Raw genomic sequence first — 20313 nt, 5'->3', positions numbered from 1 at the left:
CAAATCTTAAACAGGACTGCCACCGCAGCCTGAGTGAAATAACACACAAGTTATTTCACAGCCATTTTACACTGCACTTAAGTACCTTATAAGTCACCTATGTCATCCTTCACTCAGTGAAGGTTAGGTGCAAAGTTACTTAGTGTGAGGGCACCCTGGCCAAGGTGCACCCACATAGTTCAGGGCTATTTCCCCGGACCTTGTGAGTGCGGGGACACCATTACACACGTGCACTACATATAGGTCAATACCTATATGTAACTTCAAAATGGTAACTCCGAATATGGCCATGTAACATGTCTAAGATAATGGAATTGCCCCCCCCCCCCCCCCATGCCAAATCTGGTATTGGGGTGCCAATCCCATGCATCCCTGGCGCTCCACTATGGACCGCGGGTACTGCCAAACCAGTTCTCTGGGGTTTTCTCTGCAGCTCCCCCTGCTGCCAACCCACAGGGTTCTGCCCTCCTTGGGTCTGGTCTAGCCTCCCCGCCTCTGGAAATGCTTTGAAGGGCACAGATGGTGCCCTCCTTGCATAAGCCAGTCTACACCGGTTCAGGGAACCCCCAGTCCCTGCTCTGGCGCAAAACTGGACAAAGGAAAGGGCATTGACCACTCCCCTGTCCATCACCACCCCAGGGCTGGTGCCCAGAGCTCCGCCAGTGTGTCCCAGACCTCTGCCATCTTGAATCCAGAGGTGTGAGGGCACAATGGAGGCCTCTGAATGGCCAGTGCCAGCAGGAGACGTCAGAGACCCCTCCTGATAGGTGCTTAACTGACTAGGTGGCCAATCCCCCTCTGAGGGCTATTTAGGGTCTCTCCTATGGGCTTTTCCTCAGATAACGAATTGCAAGAATTCACCAGAGTTCCTCTGCACTTCTCTCTTCGACTTCTGCCAAGGTTTGACCGCTGACTGCTCCAGGACGCCTGCAAAACTGCAACAAAGTAGCAAGAAGACTACCAGTGACATTGTAGCACCTAATCCTGCCAGCTTTCTCGACTGTTTCCTGGTGGTGCATGCTTTGGGGGCTGCCTGCCTTCATCCTGCACTGGAAGCCACGAAGAAATCTCCTGTGGGTCTTTGGGATCTTCCCCCTGCTTCAGCAGGCACCAAACTTCAGCATCACCGGTACTCTGGGACCCCTCTCCTGACGAGCGTGGCCCCTGGAACACAGGTGGTGGACCCAATTGACCCAGACTGTCCAGTGGTCCAACTGTCCAAATTTGGAGGAGGTTTTCCTTGCCTCCCCTCTCCAGACAGTAATCCTGTGCTCCGCGTGAACTGCAGCTGCTAGGGCTTCTGTGCACTTTTGCAAGGAATCCTTCATGCACAGCCTAGCCCAGGTCCCCAGCACTCCATGTTGCATTGCTCAATTCGCTTAGTTGACCGCCGGATTCGTGGGACCCATTTTTGTAGTGTTGAGGCGACCACCATGCTCAGTTTTCTTGCATCCATTTTCAAGTACTTCTGCGGTGCTGCATTCTTGTGCGTGGGTTCTCTGTGTTGCTGAGTGCCCACTCTGTCTCCTCTCCCAAGTGGCGACATCCTGGTCCTTCCTGGATCCTGGCAGCACCCTTTTTCTTCAACCACGACCTTTGTAGCTAGCAAGGCTTGTTAGCAGTCTTTCTCCAAGGAAACAATGCTGGGTCCTCTAGCACTCCGTGGGACATTTTCTGCACTAAGGAGAAGTTCCTAGCACCTTTCGTTGTTGCAGAATCTTCAGCTTCTTCCATCCGGAGGCAGCCATTTTGCACCTTCATCCGGGGTTTAGTGGGCTCCTGCCCCCCCTGGACACTTTCACGACTCTTGGACTTGGTCCCCTTCCTTTGCAGGTCGTCAGGTCCAGGAATCCCTCTTCAGTGCTCTTCAGTCTGTTGTGGTATTTTTAGAATCCTCTATCACGAGTTTAGTGTGTTTCTGGGGAAGTGGTATCACTTTACTCCTACTTTTCAGGGTCTTGGGGTGGGGTATCTTGGAAACCCTTAGTGTTTTCTTACACTCCTAGCGGCCCTCTACACACTACCCTAGCCTAGGGGTCCATTCATGGTTCACATTCCACTTTCAGGGTATATGGTTTCTGTTGCCCGTAGGCCTATTGCATCCTATTGTATTCTACAGTGTTTTCACTACTTCCTGACTGTTTTACTTACCTGATTTTGGTTTGTGTGTATATTTTGTGTATTTTAATTACCTCCTAAGGGAATATATCCTCTGAGATATTTTTGGGCACATTGTCACTAAAATTAAGTACCTTTATTTTTAGTAACCCTGAGTGTTGTGTTTCTTATGATATAGTAAATATATGATATAAGTGGTATAGTAAGAGCTTTGCATGTCTCCTAGTTCAGCCTAAGCTGCTCTGCTATAGCTACCTCTATCAGCCTAAGCTACTAGAACACTACTAATCTACGAATAAGGGATAACTGGACCTGGCACAAGGTCAAAGTACCTTCAGGTGCCCACTATAAGCCAGGCCAGCCTCCTACACAACCCACTTACGACCACTTACGCTGGGAACCCAGGTGCCCTAATTCTTTCCAAACAAGATGGAGGAATTTCAAAAGTTGTATCCACTTCAGCTCGTCCACCTTAGGGATGGGACTGGCATGAAGTGGGCACTCCTCCTAATTTAACTAAGTTTCCCACATGTCCTGCTGTAAAAAGTGGGGTCAGGACAGGGGAGATGATCATCTCTGCCATCTGGAGAGGCCTAGGTCGCATTACAAAGGCGGCAAGGCCTTTGAAGCTCCCTGCCCTGGAATGTCCATCCTGCGCTGGACGAGGTGCTATCACCTCTGCCCAGAGCAGACCTTTGTTCTAGGCTTTCGAGAGCACTGGCTCTCACCTCAGTGGGCCTGAAGCCGGTCTAGGGTGGTTGCACTGGTTTTGACCAGTCAATAAACACACTAGTAGCTGAGTAGGTTTTCAGGGGACACCTCTAAGGTCTATATTATTTTATAAAGCCATCACTGAGGTCAGTGAGGGTTTATTATTCTGGTTTGATACCAACCATCACAGGGTTCAGCGAAGCTGGTATGTAGCTGGGGAACTCGTAGTGACCAGTGTCCAGCTCATGTATTTCAAATGGATTCCCTGTACACTTGCTATGTCTGAGAATCGACAGACATAGCAGGGGCATACCTGCTCATGCAGATATGCCCTCACATGTAATATAATGCACCGTGCCTTAGGGCTGTAATGCCTGCTAGAGGAGTGACTTGCATATATTGCATGCAGTGTTTAGCAGTCATGGCTCACAGGCTGTGTGCCATGTCATGTTTTAAATTTTGGAAGCACCTTGTCATGCAACCTACAATGGCAGTCTGCATAAGGTTGGTGCTGGGTCCACAGTTGTGCTGCAGCTCTGAGGGACCCTCTTCAGTACCCATGCCCGAGGTATCTGATAGATACTTCTAGTTGCAAATTCCTTACCTTAGAATTTCCCCCAGGAGTCAGACTGGATTTGGAGATTTTTCTGCGAGCAGTACCACTGCGTGCCATTAGATGTCGTTGGTCGACTCCACGGGCATTGCAGTCACTGTGATGACATCACGGTCGTATATAAATGCCACGCTGGCACGCTGACGTAAGTTCTTTTCCTTCCGCACCAGTCACCGTGTGCAGATCCGGAGAAGAACTACTTCTAGTCATTTTGTTAATAAATGCAACATTTTTTTTTTTTTTTTTTTAATGAGTTTTGAATGCATCGAGGGATGTCACAAAAGACCGGATTCAAGGCCTGCGATCATCGAATGATGTTGGTGACAGATTTGCACCTCGTTCGCCTCTGGTGTCTGGAAAGCAACCACAACCCGAAGTCGTGCTCAGAATGTCGGCCATGAACCTGAAGGTTTTTGAGGGAGCAGATCCTGAAGCTCATGGCGGCCCGACACTCGACTCCACGTCGCTCCCGGTCTCGTTCGAGAGGAAGGTCAGGAGACCGGTCGCTGAGTCATCACCACTCCTCCTTATCCAAGGACGTTCGGGTCACAAGAGAAGAAGGCCAAACATTCTTCGTCCCGTCGCTCAGATGACGTGACGCGGGAAGAGTGTCAGCGCCTCATCTTTGGGCAGACCTACCAACCCTCAGCGCCTTTGGGCCCAGATGAGTCGGTGAGGGTCCCCTCGGGGTTCAAGTCGTCTGCTTCAGCCCGACTCCAGAGTGTACCTCTGGATCCGTCTCTGCGCTGGTTATGCCAACGCGACCTTTCCCGGCATTGAGACAGATGTCAGCGCTCCCAAAATTAGTTAGGGCCCACAATAGACGTTGATCCTTTACTGATCCTTGACGAGCCTGAAAGGCGTCACTCTATGCATATTCCATTTTCCATGGGCTCTCCTGGGCCCAGGGTGGATCCTGACCCCTATTGCCATGGATAGGGAGATGGTATAGAGGGGTCGCTGGACTCTTTAGAATACCAACTTGACCCCGACATGGACTGGGTTCAGGATTTGGAGGACACCAGCGGGCTTAGACACCTCCCCCTGACGCTGACATGCTTTCTCCCCATACTGTGGCTACAGAGGAGGGAACGTCATACTCTATGGTGGTGAGAAGGGCTGCTGAGGTTTTGGACCTTGAGCTTCCTTCTGTGGAGCTCAGGACTAACCACTTGCCTGAAGTGCTTCCTCCTGGGGCCTCCAATTCAGAACCCCTCCTTCCCTTCAAAGAACCCCTTACAGACGTCCTTCTAGGTACTGGGTCCAAACCCAGCACAGGGGTGTTTGTGAATAGGATGCTTGCCCGCCGCCATTGGCCTGCGCCAACTGACCCAAAATTCCTGACCCTACGCCTGAGAGCCTTGCCATCAGGCTTCGTCATCCTTTGGCGCATTCCCTACCACTCCCCGGGACAGGGAATCAAAAAGTCTTGATAACTTGGGGAAGAAAATGTTTTCTTTCTCCAGTCTAGCGCTGAGTCTGTGAATACCGCATGCCTTTTGGGCCGATACGGTCTGTGATATGGTCGCGCAAGTGCTGCCTTGAGTTACGGAGGAGGCCCGGACTGTTCTCTCCCAAGCCGTTACGGATGGGAGAGATGCAGCAAAGTTCATGATTCATTGTGGACTGGATACTACTGACTCCCTGGGCAGATCAGTTGCATCGACTGTGGCCTTGAGGCCTGGTGGAGGACATCTGGCTTTTCAGTGGATCTCCAGCAGTCCTTGATGGACATCCCCTTTGATGGCACCCATCTCTTCAAAAAAAAAAAACAGACTCAGGATTTCTAGGCTACGGCTCGGTCCCTTGGCCTTGTGGCTGCTGCTCGCCCCGCACAGTCCGCTTTTCGCTCCTTTCGTTGCTACGGCTAAGGGGCACCCAACCATGTTCCTTTCCACCCAGCTACCGACCCCGCATGCTCTACAGCCTCTATGCGGACGCAAGATCCCACAAGCTCTGGATCAGGGAGCCAGCGGTCCACCTAGTCCACCCCTGCCCCTTCCTCTGCCTCCAAGCCTTCCTAGTTTGTCGGAACATCCGGAACCAGTTGGCAGCAGGATCCGCCATCACCTGTCCCACTGGGAATCCATTAAAACGGACAGGTGGGTGCTACAAATTGTCCAAAGGGGCTACTCCCTCTGCTTCAAGACGCCTCCTCTGGGCATGCCACCATCATACGATCATCTATCAAAGGATCATTTGGCACTTCCCCGCGAGGAGGTCACGGATCTCTTGTCTGAGGGAGCCAAAGAGAGGGTCCCTGCATCAGAAATAGGTTGTGTTTGTTATTCCCACTACTTTCTGGTGCCCAAAAAGGACAAGGGCCTTTGCCCTATCCTAGACCTCCAGTCCCTCGATTTCTTCCTCAAGAAGGAGAAGTTCAAATTGCTAACCCTAGCTCAGGTCCTTTCTGCCTTGTACCCTGGAGACTGGATGGTAGCGTTGGACTTGCAGGAAGCCTATTTTCACTTTCCCGTCTTGCTGGCCTACAGATGTTACTTGCGATTTGTGGTAATTCCCAAGCACTTTCAGTTCACCATGCTCCCTTTTTGCCTTACCAGCTCCCTTCGAGTATTCATGAAAGCAATGGTAGTGATTGCAGCTCATCTGCGCAGTTTAGGGGTTTCAGTCTTCCCCTACCTTCACGACTGGCTTTTGAAGGTGGACACGCCCCAGAAAGTTGTCTCCCACCTCTAGACTACAGAGAACCTCCTGCATTCGCTAGAGTTCACTATAAATGTGCCCAAGTCACACCTGACTCCCTCTAAGACGCTTCCTTTCATCAGAGCTGTTCTGGACACAGTGCAGTTTCTGGCTTATCCTCGCGAAAATTGAGTCTAGGATGCTCAGGTTATGAGCCTGATTTTTCAGCCTCTATCCTGCATTTCAGTTACAATGACTGAGGCTGCTGGGCTTCATGGCCTCCTGCATCCTGCTGGTCCAACATGCCAGATGGCATTTGTGGGTTCTGGAGTGGGACCTGAAGTTCCAGTGGGCGCACAGCATCAGGGGAATCTCTCATACATGGTCCAGATCTCAGAGGGAACTGAGAAATACCTGCAGTGGTGGTTGTCGGATCAAGATTGGGTCAACGGCAGATCCTTCTCCCTTCCCCAACCAGATCTCACAGTAGTGACAGATGCGTCACTTCTGGGATGGGGTGGCCATATGGGAGAGGTGGAGATCAGAGGCCTCTGGCGGAGTCCGGGCTCCACATCAACCTTTTGGAGCTCCAGGTGATCAGACTTGCATTGAAAGCATTCCTTCCCTTTCTCAGAGGGAAAGTGGTGCAGCTGTTTCTCGACAACACCACTGCCATGTGGTACAGCAACAAGCAGGGTGGAGTGGGGTTGTGGATCCTTTGTCAAGAGGCTCCTCGCCTCTGGATATGGCTGAAATGCCAGGGCATTTCACTGGTGGTTCAACATCTGGCGGGCTTTCTGAACATCAGAGCAGATTAACCCAGCCGTCGATGCATAGTAGATTGCGAATGCCATCTCCATCCAAAGGTGATGTAAGATCTCTTTCAGCAGTGGGAAGAGCCTTGGTTAGGTCTGTTTGCTTCTGCAGAGAAGACTCAATGTCAGCTGTTTTGCGATTTGGATTTTCCAAGTTGGAACTCGCTTTGCAATGCTTTTCTAAACGAGTGGAGCTCAGGTCTCTTGTATGCCATCCCGCCAAAACCACTTCCATCCAGAGTTCTGAAGAAGATCAGGCATGACCGGGCCCAAGTAATCCTGGTGACTCCAGACTGGGCAAGAAGAGTCTGGTATCCCGAGCTATGGAGCATGGCCATCATGGCCATCAATCCTTCGATCAGACTGCCGTGCCTTCGGGAGGATCTTCTGTCACAGCAGCAGTGGGACGGCCATGCACCCAAACCTGTCCAGTCTCCGCCTCCTTGCGTAGAGATTGAGCGGCGGCAGTTGATGGCTTTTGACCTTCTGCCCGAAGTCTGTGATGTTATCTTGGAAGCCAGGCGTCTCTCCACCAAAACGGTATATGCCTGTTGTTGGAAGAATTTTGTGGCATGGTGTATCAACAAGTCTGTTGATCCCCTCTCTGCACCTCTCTCAGAGGTTCTCCTCTTTTTTCTCTCTTGCCCAGCAGGGCTCTGTTCTGGGCACCCTCAAGGGCTATTTGTCTGCCATCTATGCCTTTTTAAGGCTACCAGACCAACCTTCTCTGTTCAAATCTCCCATTGTTGGGAAGTTTCTCAAGGGACTCACACACGTTTCCTCCTATCCCCTTCTAATGCCTGTAGGAAAGTACCATCTTTCTTGGCATGTTACCCCCATTTTTGCCTGTATGTCAGTATGTTTTTGCCTGTCTCACTTGTGATCCTGCTCCCAGTTTATGTTCTCATGTGTGTATCTGTATAGTGCTTAACTGTGTCACTGAGGCTCTGCTAAACAGAACCTCAGTGCTTATGCTCCCTCTGCTTTTAAATTTGTCACTATAGGCTAGTGACTTCATTTACCAATTTCAATTGGCACACTGGACCCCCCCTTATAAGTCCCTAACACATGGTACCTAGGTACCCAGGGCATTGGGGTTCCAGGAGATCCTTATGGGCTGCAGCATTTCTTTTGCCACCCATGAGGAGCTCAGACAACCCCTTTCACAGGACTGCCACTGCAGCCTGCGTGAAATAGTGCACACCTTATTTCACAGCCATTTTCACTGCTCTTAAGTAACGTATAAGTCACCTATAAGTCTAACCTTCATTTAATGAAGGCTAGGTGCAAAGTTAAGAAGTTTGAGGGCACCCTTGCACTAGCAAAGGTGCCCCCACATAGTTCAGGGCCAATTCCCAGAACTTTGTGAGTGCGGGGACGCCATTACCTGCGTGCACTACATATAGGTTAATACCTATATGTAGCTTCACAATGGTAACCCTGAATATGGCCATGTAAGGTGTCTAAGATCATGGAATTGTCCCTACATTCCAAATCTGGTATTGGGGAACCAATTCCATGCATTATGAGGGCTCCACCGTGGACCCCCAGTACTGCCAAACCAGCTCTCTGAGGCTTGCAGCTACAGCTGCTGTCACCTCACAGACAGGGTTCTGCTCTCCTGGGGTCTGAGCAGCTCAGTCCCAGGAAGGCAGAACAAAGCATTTCCTTTGGGAGCAGGGTGTTACACCCTCTCCCTTTGGAAATAGGTGTTACAGGCTGGGGAGGGGTAGCCTCCCCCAGCCTCTGGAAATGCTTTGAAGGACACAGATGGTGCCCCCCTTGCATAAGCCAGTCTACACCGGTTCAGGGACCCCTTGTCTCTGTTCTGGTGTGAAACTGGACAAAGGAAAGGGGAGTGACCACTCCCCTGTCCATCACCACCCTAGGGGTGGTACCCAGAGCTCCTCCAGTGTGTCCCAGACTTCAGCCATCTTGCTTTCTAAGGTGTGGGGACACTCTGGAGGCCTCTGAGTGGCCAGTGCCAGCAGGTGATGTCAGAGACCCCTCCTGATAGGTCTGTACCTGATAAGGTAGCCATTCCCCCTCTCAGGGCTATTTGGGTCTCTCCTGTGGGTTCTCTACAGATTCTATTTGCAAGTTTCCAGCAGGAATCCTCTTCAACTACTACTTCATCCTCTGACCTCGGATCAACCGCAGACTGCTCCAGGAACCAATGTAACAGCAACAAAGTATCCAGAAGGGCTACTTTTCCTTTGCAACTTCAGCTCCCACCAGCAACTGCAACAGTTTCTACGGTGTGCACGCTTTGAGGACTCCCTGTTTTCATCCCTGCACCAGAAGAACCGCAGAAATCTCCCGTGGAGTGACAGAGTCACTCCCCTGCTGAAGCAGGCACCTTCTAAATCGATGACTGGTTCTCTTGGACCCCTCTCCTGGTGACAAGTGTGCTCCTTGGAACACAGAGGGTGAACCCCATCGACACAGACTGTCCTGAGGTCCTGCTGTCCCAATTTGGAAGAGGTAAGACCTTGCCTTCCCTGAGAATGACAGTACCCCTGTGCACCGCGTCGTCTTCACCTCCTGAGGCCTCTGTGCACTATTTGCAAAATTCCTTTGTGCACAGCCTGGCCCAGGTCCCAAGCACTCTATCCTGCGACGCTCAACTCTGAGTTGTTCTCCAGCGGCATGGGACCTTCCTTTGTAGTGCTGCACCAACCACATTTTGCACCTCCTTTGTCCCCGTGTCCTGGGACTCCTGTGGGTGCTGTCTGGTGTTCTGAGGACGCTCTAAAGTGCTGAGAGCCCCCTCTTCCTCCTCACACAGAGTTGAGGTCCCCAGGTCCCTCCTGGGTCCAGATAGCACCAACTTGACGCAAAAGGCGACTTTGCCAGATCCAATGCTTGTTGGAGGAATCCAGTGCCAAAACTCGCCTGCATCCAACTTCTCTCCGTGGGTCATCCAGTGCATCATGCAGGAACCCGCTAACATCTTTCTTGGGTGCATTTCTGCAGTGTTCGTCCAACCCAACACTTCTTTTGCACCCTCCTCTGGGCTGGCAGGGGCTCCTGTCCTTCCTGGAACTTCTTTCGACTTCTGGACATGGCCTCCTTCCTTTGCAGGTGTTCAGGTCCAGGAATCCACCATTTGTTGTTTGCAGTCTTGCATGGTTCTTGCAATAACTAATCACGACTTGTAGTGTGTCCTAAGGAAACTTGCAGTACTTTTACTTCTGCTTTTCTCTGCACTGGGGTGGGCTAATTTTTTTGCCTTTGCTGTATTCTTACTCTCCAGCGATTCTGCACACAATACACTTGTCTAGGGGAGGAATAGTAGTACTTTACTCCTACTTTCCAGGGTCTTGGGGTGGGGTATCTTGGACACCCTTAGTGTTTTCTTGCACTCCCAGCGATCCTCTACACACTACACTAGCCTAGGGGTCCATTTGTGGTTCACATTCCACTTTCTTAGTATATGGTTTGTGTTGCCCCTAGACCTATTTTCTCCAATTGCATTCCTTAGCATTCTTTAGCATTTCCTATTGTTTGCACTATCCTTTGTCTAATTACTTACCTTATTTTGGTGTCTAGTGTATATATTGTGTATAATACTTACATCCAGAAGGAGTATTGCCTCTAAGATATTTTTTGGCCTTGTGTCACCCAAATAAACTACCTTTATTTTTGGTAACACTGATTATTGTCTTTGCTTGTGTATAAGTACTGTGTAACTATAAGTGGTATTGCGTGAGCTTTGCATGTCTCCCAGTTCAGCCTAAGCTGCTGTGATATAGCTACCTTTATCAGCCTAAGCTGCTAGAACACTACTACATTTCACTAATAAGGGATAACTGGTCCTGATGTAAGGTCCCCAAGATACCCACTACAAAGCAGGCCAGCCTCCTACAATCCCTCAGTGGGATTTGAACTTGGCCCCCACATACCTCATGTGTACTCCTTTCGAGCCGCTTCACAACTATCCTCTGTCTCTTGACCCTTAAAATTGCCTTCTTGATTGCCATCACCTCTGCTCGCAGAGTCAGTGAGCTCCAGGCTCTCTCTTCGAAGCCACCATTCCTGGCAGTATATCCTGAGAAGGTGGTGCTTCGTACCTGGGCTTTCTTCCTTCCCAAAGCAGTAACACCTTTCCACATAGGCCAATCAATCACCTTGCCTATTTCTTTTACTTTTTTGCGCACCCCTACATCCCTCTCATGAGGAGGAGTGACTCTACCGCCTGGATCCAAAAGAGCGTTGGCTTTCTACCTCAATTGCACCACAGATTTCTGGGTGGATGATCACCTCTTTGTGTGTTATGTGGGTGCGAAGAAAGGAAGGGCGGTGCAGAAGAGGACCATCTCTCGATGGGTAGTCCTCTGCATCAAAATGTGCTACGATTTGGCAAAAAAGCAATCTCTTGAGGGTTTGCATGCTCATTCTTCCATAGCAACTGCTGCTGCAACAGCATTAGCACGCTGAGTTCCAGTCCTGGATATCTGCCAGGTGGCAATGTGGGCATCTTTTCATACGTTCACCAAGCATTACTGCCTGGATAGTCAGGTCCGCACAGACGTCTACTTTGGCCGTTCGGTCCTGCAGGACTTTTTGGTGTGATCTTAGTTCGCAACCCACCACTGGTCAGGTATCTATTCTAAGGTAAGGAATCAGCAATTAGAAGTCTCTATCAGATGTACAAGTTACTTAACTTTGGTAGCAATAAATCTGGTAGAGACATATTCTAGTTGCAGATTCCTTACTGACCCGCCCATCCTGCCTGCACTGCAAACTGATTTCTAGGGACAGGAAGTTCCCTTCAAAGGGCCGTTGTTTTGGAACATCATTCCCAGTGTTCTTCATGGCTCCCCGCTACTAGTGTGGAAAGTTGTGAAATAAACTGACGTCAGTGCGCTGGGACTGCTACGTCATCAAGATGACCACGATGCCCGCAGAGTCGTCTGACACTACCTAATGATGCATAGGGTACTGCTCGAAGGAAAATCTTGGGATCCAGTCTGACGCCTGGGAGAAATTCTAAGGTAAGGAACCTGCAACTAGAATATGTCTCTACCAGATATATTGTTACCGAAGATCAGTAACTTGTACACCAGGGATGCAATTTACTAGGGTTTTATAGGGGGCTGGACGGCCAGGTCACTTTAGGTTCAAGTGACCAGGTGTCTTGTTTCAGGGAACGAACACTGGCACTTCAGACCTGGTTAGCAGGCACACAGTGCACTTCATTTGACGTTGCATCTAAACACCAGTCAAAAAGTGAGGCGGGTGGGGGGCTACTGCAACCAGCACCCAGCTCCCCTGCTTATCACATTTAGTGACACCCTCACAGTTGTCCTGAAAAGGGCCTGGTTTAAGCCCTGCACAGGGGCTCCTTTTAACAGGACAGTTGCCTGCCGCCATTCCCTTGCTCATGGGGACCCCAGTTTTCTCAACCCTAGCCTGGAGAGCTTGCTGGTCGAACCCTCCATTTCCTGTTTAAATTCTGGTGCATTCTCTACCACCCACCGGCTAGGGAATCCAAGAGGTTGGACACCTTAGGCAAGAAAATGTTTTCTTCCACCAGCCTAGCACTGCGGTCCGTGAACAGTGCATGCCTTTTGGCCTGTTGCTCCCTTGCACTTTGGGATTCGGTTGCTCAGATGCTGCCTATTGTCCCGATAGAGGCCCTGGCCATACTCTCCCAGGCTAAGCGATACAGGAGCGATGCAGCGAAGGTCACAATCCGTTGGGAGCTGGACGCTACGGATTAAGTAGGCAGAGTGGTTTCGTCATTGATGGCCTTATAAAACTACAAATGGCTTTTCAGTGGATGTCCAAGCATATGCCTTTTGATGGCTCCTGCCTCTTCGGAGACTGAATGGACTCAGTGCTGGAGCGCTTCAATGATAGCTGGGCTACAGCCCGGTCTTTGGGCCTTTCTATGGCTCCCTACCAACCCCAATCCACCTTCTGTGGTCACCGAAGGCTCTTCCAGCCACGTCTTTACCCTCTCAGCCACCACAGCATGCTAGCTCCCCAGCCTCTGCGTGGCCGAGGACATAGTACCCCCAGAACAGGTTGGTCGGGCAGCCAGAGTTCAGGCGCATCCACCACTCCCTGTTAGCCGAAGCTTCCTAACCTCTTTAGTTTGCCCTCCAGCCATCGTGTGCAACCAGTGGGAGGCAGCATATGCTATCGTCTACACCACTGGAGGTCGTTAAAATCAGACCGATAGGTTCTTCAGATTATCTGAAGAGACTAGTCTTTCTCCTTCATGACTTCCCCTCTACCAATGCCACCCACTTGCAATAGGCTGCTGGAGGACTATCTCTTCTCAGTCTGCCAGAAAGTGGCAGCTCTCTTGGGCAAGGGAGCCATAGAAAGGGTGCCGCTGCCAGACGTAGGTGGTTGTGGTTATTCCCACAATTTTCTGGTGCCCAAAAATGATGGAGGCCTTCCTCCTATCCTAGACCTGTGTACTCCCAATTTCTTCCTGAAAAAGGAGAACCTCATAATGCTCACACTCGTTCAAGTTCCGTCTTCCCTCGACCTGGGAAACTGGTTGGTAGCGTTGGACTTGCAAGACGTATACTACCACATTTCCATCTTGCCTGCCCACAGGTGTTAACTGCAGTTCCCTGAGTCAGGAGCACTTTCAATTCGCCATGCTCCCTTTTGGTCTTAGCAGCGCCCCTTGGCTGTTCACCAAGGTGATGGCGGTGGTTATACCTCATCTGCAAAGATCAGGGGTGCCAGTCTTTCCCTATCTCAATGATTGGCTGTTAAAGGTGGGCTTCTCCCACCTTCAGACCACGGTGGATCTCTTCCACTAGTTGGGGTTCACTATCAATGCGCCAAAGTCATACCTGACTCCCTCGCAGATGCTCCCATCCATCGGCGCTGTTCTGGACACAGTGCGGTTTCAGGCTTTTACTCCCAATCGGAGTATAGAATATTCTTTTTTATATTTACCTGATAAGCCATCTCTCTTTAAGTCACTTGTTGTAATATGTATTTTTTGAAGTTGTTGGTCCATATGTTCCCGCCAACTACATTTGTCATGCTGCAGCGGGACCTTAATTTGGTACTCACCTAGTTGATGTGCACTCCCTTCGAAACCATACACAGTTGCTCTCTTTGTCTACTTACCATCAAGACAGCATACCTCATTTCCGTAACAGTGCCCAGGTGAGCAAGCAAACCCCACACATTGTTAGTGGATCCACATCTACATCTTTGTTCCCTTACAAATTAGTAATACAGACAAAAGTGACATGTTAGTCATTGCCTTCTACATATGGCAATCCAGCACCTTTCTGGCTTTCTATACACCACCTCACTCCTCCAAGGAGAAAGAACACCTTAATTGCCTTGACCCTAAAGGATCACCTAACTTCTATGTAGACCGAACCAGAGATTACTGAGAGGCAGACCAACTTTTTATTAGCTACTCAGGGGCTAAAAAAGGCAAACTGGTGCCAAAGAGGACCGTCTCGAGATTGATTTACTTGCATGAAGATCTGCGTTGGGCTAGGCAAGAAGCAGCCCCCAGAACATGTGTGCTTTCATTCCACCAGAACAAAGGTTGCTACCACTGTGCTGGTGCACAGTGTCATGGTCAGTTGCTAGGTTGTTATGTGGGCGTCCCTCCACACGTTCATGAAGCATTACTGCCTGGATAGGACCATTTGCTTACCTTCTGTAATGCCTTTCCTGGTAGAGACTTTACAACCATAGTTTCCTCACTTGCCCACCATCCTCCCCTTTCTGTGGTATGCCTCCTAAAGTCCATAATAAGAATCCAATCTAATGTCTGAACACTGCCATAAACTGATTGTAAAGGCTTAGTGTCAGCGTGTGAAGATGGTGCACAAATAGTGGCCCCAATGTCCTGTCTGGTACAAGACAGACTTGAAGCAGAGCCACACTTTGCCACCTGTTGATACACGAAGGAATTTGCTACAAATATTTCTGGATCAAGTCTTACAACTGTAAAAATTCACAAAGTGAAGAATCTGTGTTTAAATAGTTACAACCAGAAATGGCATTACCGAAGGTAAGTATCTTACTTGCGCTTTAAGCTAAAGTCCAAGATTGAAGAGACCAGGCGTCACGGAGACATTTCGTTATCTGGTATCCCTAGCTCATACATGATTCGCATTTGTCACCTGATGCGCATCGGTATATGTTCAAAACGCTAATTCCTTTAAAAAAAACAAAAAAAACTTCTAGCTACCAAAATCCTACGCTGCAAACGTGTTTTAAGCTGTTTTAAGAACTTTGATCAATAACTCCGAACACTTGTTAAAAGTTTGTGTCCGGGATGTGTACTTTCTCTTCTTCTATTAGTCTTCTAATCCCTCTGACTTTTCTCACAGGTCCCGTGAAAGCTAACATAGACCAGGATGGGTCAGCCAGCGTGTACAGGAAGTTGAAGAGCACTGTGGACAGGTGTCTTGCTGTCAGTGGCTACTCCGAGGTGAACCTCAGCAAGCTGTTTCAGAGCCTCAGCACGGTGCATTGAGATGGGCCATGCATCATGGATGGTGAAGGATGCCCCCCACAGCTGGCGGGTTCAGGGGCGTGGCCGTGCTGCTTTTACAAAGCACAATACAAACACACTCTAGCTTGATGTATTAGTGTGTCACCCGGGCCAAATGCGAGTATTTTAGGTATTCATTTTGAAAAGAAAAATAATTGCTATAGTTAAATATTTCGTTTATGTGATTTAGTTTCATGTTGGTATTGTTTCCCAAATAATACAATAATTATCTAAATACAAGTTATGTTCTTTGGAGACCGCTAAGAACTGCACCGGCTTTCTGCTAAATTAAATAATTTAAAGTGATAAGAACTTACTTGAAAGTCAACCCAGACCGGTTTATTCATTTTAGGGAGGCGCCCTCAGTTACTAAGGGCGCTGCGAATCAACTTAGACTTCATAGGCCTATCAATCTTATTGTAGCAATGTATCGCGGTGACTTGCTTGACTTTCTTTCCATTGTAAGTTACATAGGAGTATGTAAATATGAAATACTACACCCCATTTCTTCTCACGCATCTTAATTGCATTTTTCATTTTGAGGACCTGCATAAATCGCGCTATGAAGCCTGCATTCAGGCTCTAGTGTTTTTTCCTCCGCCCTGTTTGTCATCGCATGCGCGATTGACTTGTGCTCTTCCCGACTTTTAAATATATAACAGAAGTGCCTTTTTTTGCCCCAACAAAACGAACATGGCTTCCCTTTTCCAGTAAATGGAGATGTTAATTTCTTTAATGGCCTTCATTGTGAGTTAAAAAATGTTTTTAAATGAGTTGTCACCAGTAGGACAGGGCGACAAATAAGCTCGCTTTCCGTATTTTCTTGCAGTTCAGATTAATAGAAACTTTGTGGCAGTTTTAGGTAAACCGTGTTATATATCATGCATGCCCTAGATTAACTGCCTTAATAAAAAGGAAAAAGGAAAATGGGTGACCTTTTTGAGCTGTCGATGTCGTTCAGCGATATAGTGTTAGATCTCCGGCGAATGCTATGTAAAAGTGAAATTGTTACAATGTGCGCATTTTGGGATTGTATTTTTTACAGTCAAATGACAGTTGTTTTATGTCCCTCGATATGCAGCAGCAGTAGTGCAGTCAGTACTGTTTGAGTTCTCAGCCCTGCAGATTAAGCTTTTTAACGCTTTATAGTGTAACATATTTAAATTAGTAACTATTTCTATTTTTATGAGTGTCTCCCATATTTTTGATGACTCGCTGCTTTGCCAAGTCTGCTTAAAACGAACAGGATTTATGAAAATACTTTTTAAGAAAACCATAACAAAGTGTGTTCTTCTTTTGTACTTCATCCATTCAATAAAGATTTTTCTACACAATTTAAAGAAAGTGCGTGTTTATCCTTAAACATTCCACTCTGCAGTTCAGTAGATAACGTTCGAAACTGTGATCCCGTTCACGTGCCATGCTTAGGTAGTTTGTAGTACGTGTGTTTCCTTAAAATGCACTGTAAAATGTAACATCTATTAAAACAGCTATGTGCATGCCGAATGACCCCTGTGAAGGGACTTTATTTTGCTTTACGTTCAGAGTTCATATGTTTAGTAATTTATTTAAAAGATAGGTTATCCTTGACCCCTGGCCTAAAGTTGGTGTTGAGCGTTCACAATCCCAGTATTATACACAGCCTTCATTTTTACATGGTAACATCCAACTCACCAATCTCTGGTAACTTTTAATATCTGCAGTGTGTTGGGGACGTGATTGCTTGTCATGTTGTGTCTGGTGGGTTTCCCCAACATGCCCAGTTTCTTTTTTTTTTTTTAGGTTGAAGCCTACTAAGCAGCGCAGCTAACGACTTTGTGTGGTCATTTTGGAAGCTTCCCTGGATATGCATTCCACCCATTGCTTACCATTAGCTTTGTAACTCACAGTTGTTGGATTTATTTACTTTAGACTGTACAGTTTGAATTCGTCCCTCTGGTGGCCCATACCACATTTACTGTATTCTTCCATAAACTCACTTTCTGTAAACAAGGCTTTAAATCCTGTTCTTATGTTGTCAATTTGCTGTGCATTCAAAGACAGAGGTCAAATGTAAAGCTCTGTTGTCAAGTGGGCTTGGTGTGTACTTTTCTTTCTCCAACTTCAAAGAGAGAGAATTTATGTGACAATCTTGCTTTGCAAGAAAAGGCTTTTTTTCTAGCACACAACAAAATTGAAATGTCTGTAAATGGACTGTGCTTATAATTCAGAATATATCCGAATTGGGGAAGTACAAATAAAGCAGGCTTTTTTTTGTTGTAATTCTGAAGTGTGCTGTAAACACTTAAACACAATACCTCAATACACAAGGTGATGACATTTCCCTACCTTATTGTTTGCGCGCAGTAAAACATTGTCTGTGCGAATGTAATGGTCATTTCAGTTGAGAAGGTGTTGTCTGTAATGGCAGTGCATTACTGTGAGAAGAGGCCTCATTTTGCATGGTTAGCCCCCACTTTTTGCCTGATATTGAGGTGTTCTAGAAGTTGGTAGTGCCCTGGGCCCCTGCTATTCAGGTTCTCTGGGCCAGAGCTCTTTCCCTAAATCTTTTGTGATGCTTGGCACAATTGGATACACTCTTGATTATCCCCCTAAGTTCCTAGTAAGTGGGTACCTCAGTACCCAGGGCAAGAGATAATAAGAGTAGACCACTGAGGGCAGCATCACTGATTGTGCCACCCCAAAAGGTCCTGAACCCAGATGCACCCAGCACTGCCTTTGCAGGCTGTGTGTACTGGGGCAAACCTAAAAAGACAAACTTGACGTGGCACACCCTCTGTGTGCCCTTTCCACCCTACACTGCATACATTATGGGTAAGTCACCCCTCTGAAAGGCCTTCCAACCCTAAGGCAGGGTACACCATACTATGTGTGAGGGCATAGCTGCATGAACAATATGCCCCCACGGTGTCCTTGACAAACCTAAGACACAGTGAGTGAACAGAGCAGCCATTTTACATACATGTACTGGGCACTGGTCAAACACGAGTTTTCCAGTGACATGATGGCTACTCTGCACCCTGGGTTGTTTGGTATCAAAAAACTCGGAATAATAAATCCAAACTAGTTACAGTGTTGGATTTAGCCCTAAATGTACCCAGTGGCCACCTTAGAGGTGCCCCCTGCAAAAGGTAACCCTAACTGGCATAGTTGCTGACTGGTTCCATCTAGCCTGCCACTCTAGATGGCCAATATACAAACCTGAGGGAGAGACATGGCTCTCTGGTTTGTAAGACAATGCCTTTCCTGGGTGGAGGAGCTAACTCCCCCTCCCTCAGGAATGTGCAACACCCTGGCGGTGAGATTCAGACACTCAAGCTCCCTGGCCTGCTGCTAGCAGCAGAGGGCTTCCCTCTTTGCAAACCCCCACTCTGGGTGGGAGTAAAGGGGGGAAACAAGACATAGGGTAAGAGAAGTGGCCTCACTGAGCATGCACCACCCCTAAGGGCTTGTATGCAAAGTGGACCCTCTATCTCATTTTTCTCCATCTTAGAATGGAAATAGCCAATCAGATTTAGGGAAGTGACCCTTCCCCACAGGAAGTGGTCACTGTAGTGGTTGTAGCCATCCAAAGGTAAGTGTCCTATTGGACACTACCAGGTTCCCCCTAAAATGCCCACTAAATTCAGTATTTAGTGGGCTCCCCTAGACCAGGAAAATAGATTGAACTGGAAGACAGAAGACAGTACTAAAGAACCGGTCAGGGCAAGAACCGAGGACCTGCTGCACCAGAAGAGGCTCTAAGACCCCTGCTTGCTGCACCAGAGTCCCAAAAATCACCACTGAGGAGGAGCTGACCACTGGACCGACCTCAAAAGCCCCAGAGGACCTCCAGGCTTCACAAATAGCCTAAATCTCCCTCCTAATAGGAGACACCACTCAAGAAACCTGCAAAGGACCAAGAAACCTGTGAAGGTCACTTCACTGAATCGCCGATATCTCCATGACCGGAAGTCACAGCCAGATACGACGACCCCCTGGAAGTGACCCACATCTGTGCCAGGTTTGGTGGCACTGCGCCCTCTAGTGGCCAACATACAGCAATACCCTGGGTACTGGTCAGCTGACATCGGACCAGCAGAATACCAGCTCACCAGAGCTGAAAAAGAATTAAGAGGAAGCCCCAGTCGAGAGACTTCAGGAACACCCCAGACCTCCGACCAGAGTGTCCCCGTTGTCCTTTAAGCCGCCTGCAAAGAGACTCCTCACCAGCTCCGGTGAACTCCGTTGCGCACAGCATCCAAGACCTCCAAAATGCCCTGCACCTGGCCGCCCTGGGCCTTGCATCGCAGGATCTGCTGTGTGCCACGTGTCCCCACCCCCTTGTGACCTCAACAGCCCAAGGGACCCCCAAGGCACCATCTTTACATCTGCAAACCAGCCCCTTTTCAAAGCGGCCCCTCCAGGTGGCCATGTGCCAAGAACCTCTCCATCGCTGCTCCCGCCGGAACTGGGAGCTGCCCGAGACTCTCCAGCTGGCACCCTGTGCCCACCGACTGCTGCGGCCACCCTGCAAAAGAAGAGACTGGTAACTCAACCGTGCGATTTTTAATGCATTTTTGAAAGTGACTGCCTATTGATTCCAATGATGCGTAATTACGCACAGATAGACTAACTTTGCCAAAAGTTTAAAAAGTCATGACTTGAAAAGTACTTAATGTATTCTAAAGATCTTGGTGTTAATATTTGTATTAAAAAGTCTGAAGTATTTTTAAAAATAAATAAATTCTGGTCTTGTTATTCATTGATTGTGTGTGGTGCATGATTGGATTTGTGAGTACAGCAAATACTTAGCACATCTCCTGGACTAGCCTAAATGCTCGACCAGCTACCTTAAAAATTGGAGCATTAGGTGGTCTAATTTTTACCTCTGGAAACTAACAGGTGGTTGTCTGAACCCTCTGCATAGTGTGCTT

At 48.4% G+C, this 20313-nt stretch overlaps 1 protein-coding gene across 1 annotated transcript in view; it reads left to right on the top strand.

The window, feature by feature from the left end:
* The window catches only part of POLA1 (DNA polymerase alpha 1, catalytic subunit), a 1729782-nt gene extending 1713051 nt beyond the window's left edge, over nt 1-16731 (top strand). The window contains exon 37 of the mRNA XM_069204808.1: nt 15234-16731. Coding sequence (XP_069060909.1) covers nt 15234-15379 — 146 coding nt within the window. The 3' untranslated portion in view covers nt 15380-16731. The remainder of the gene's footprint in view (nt 1-15233) is intronic.
* Nucleotides 16732-20313: the final 3582 nt, after the last annotated feature.

This window comes from Pleurodeles waltl, chromosome 8 (assembly GCF_031143425.1).
Source record: "Pleurodeles waltl isolate 20211129_DDA chromosome 8, aPleWal1.hap1.20221129, whole genome shotgun sequence".
NCBI classification, from domain to species: Eukaryota; Metazoa; Chordata; class Amphibia; order Caudata; family Salamandridae; genus Pleurodeles; species Pleurodeles waltl.
The sequence above is the reverse complement of the archived record's forward strand: the minus strand, read 5'-3'. Positions and strand labels throughout refer to the sequence as shown.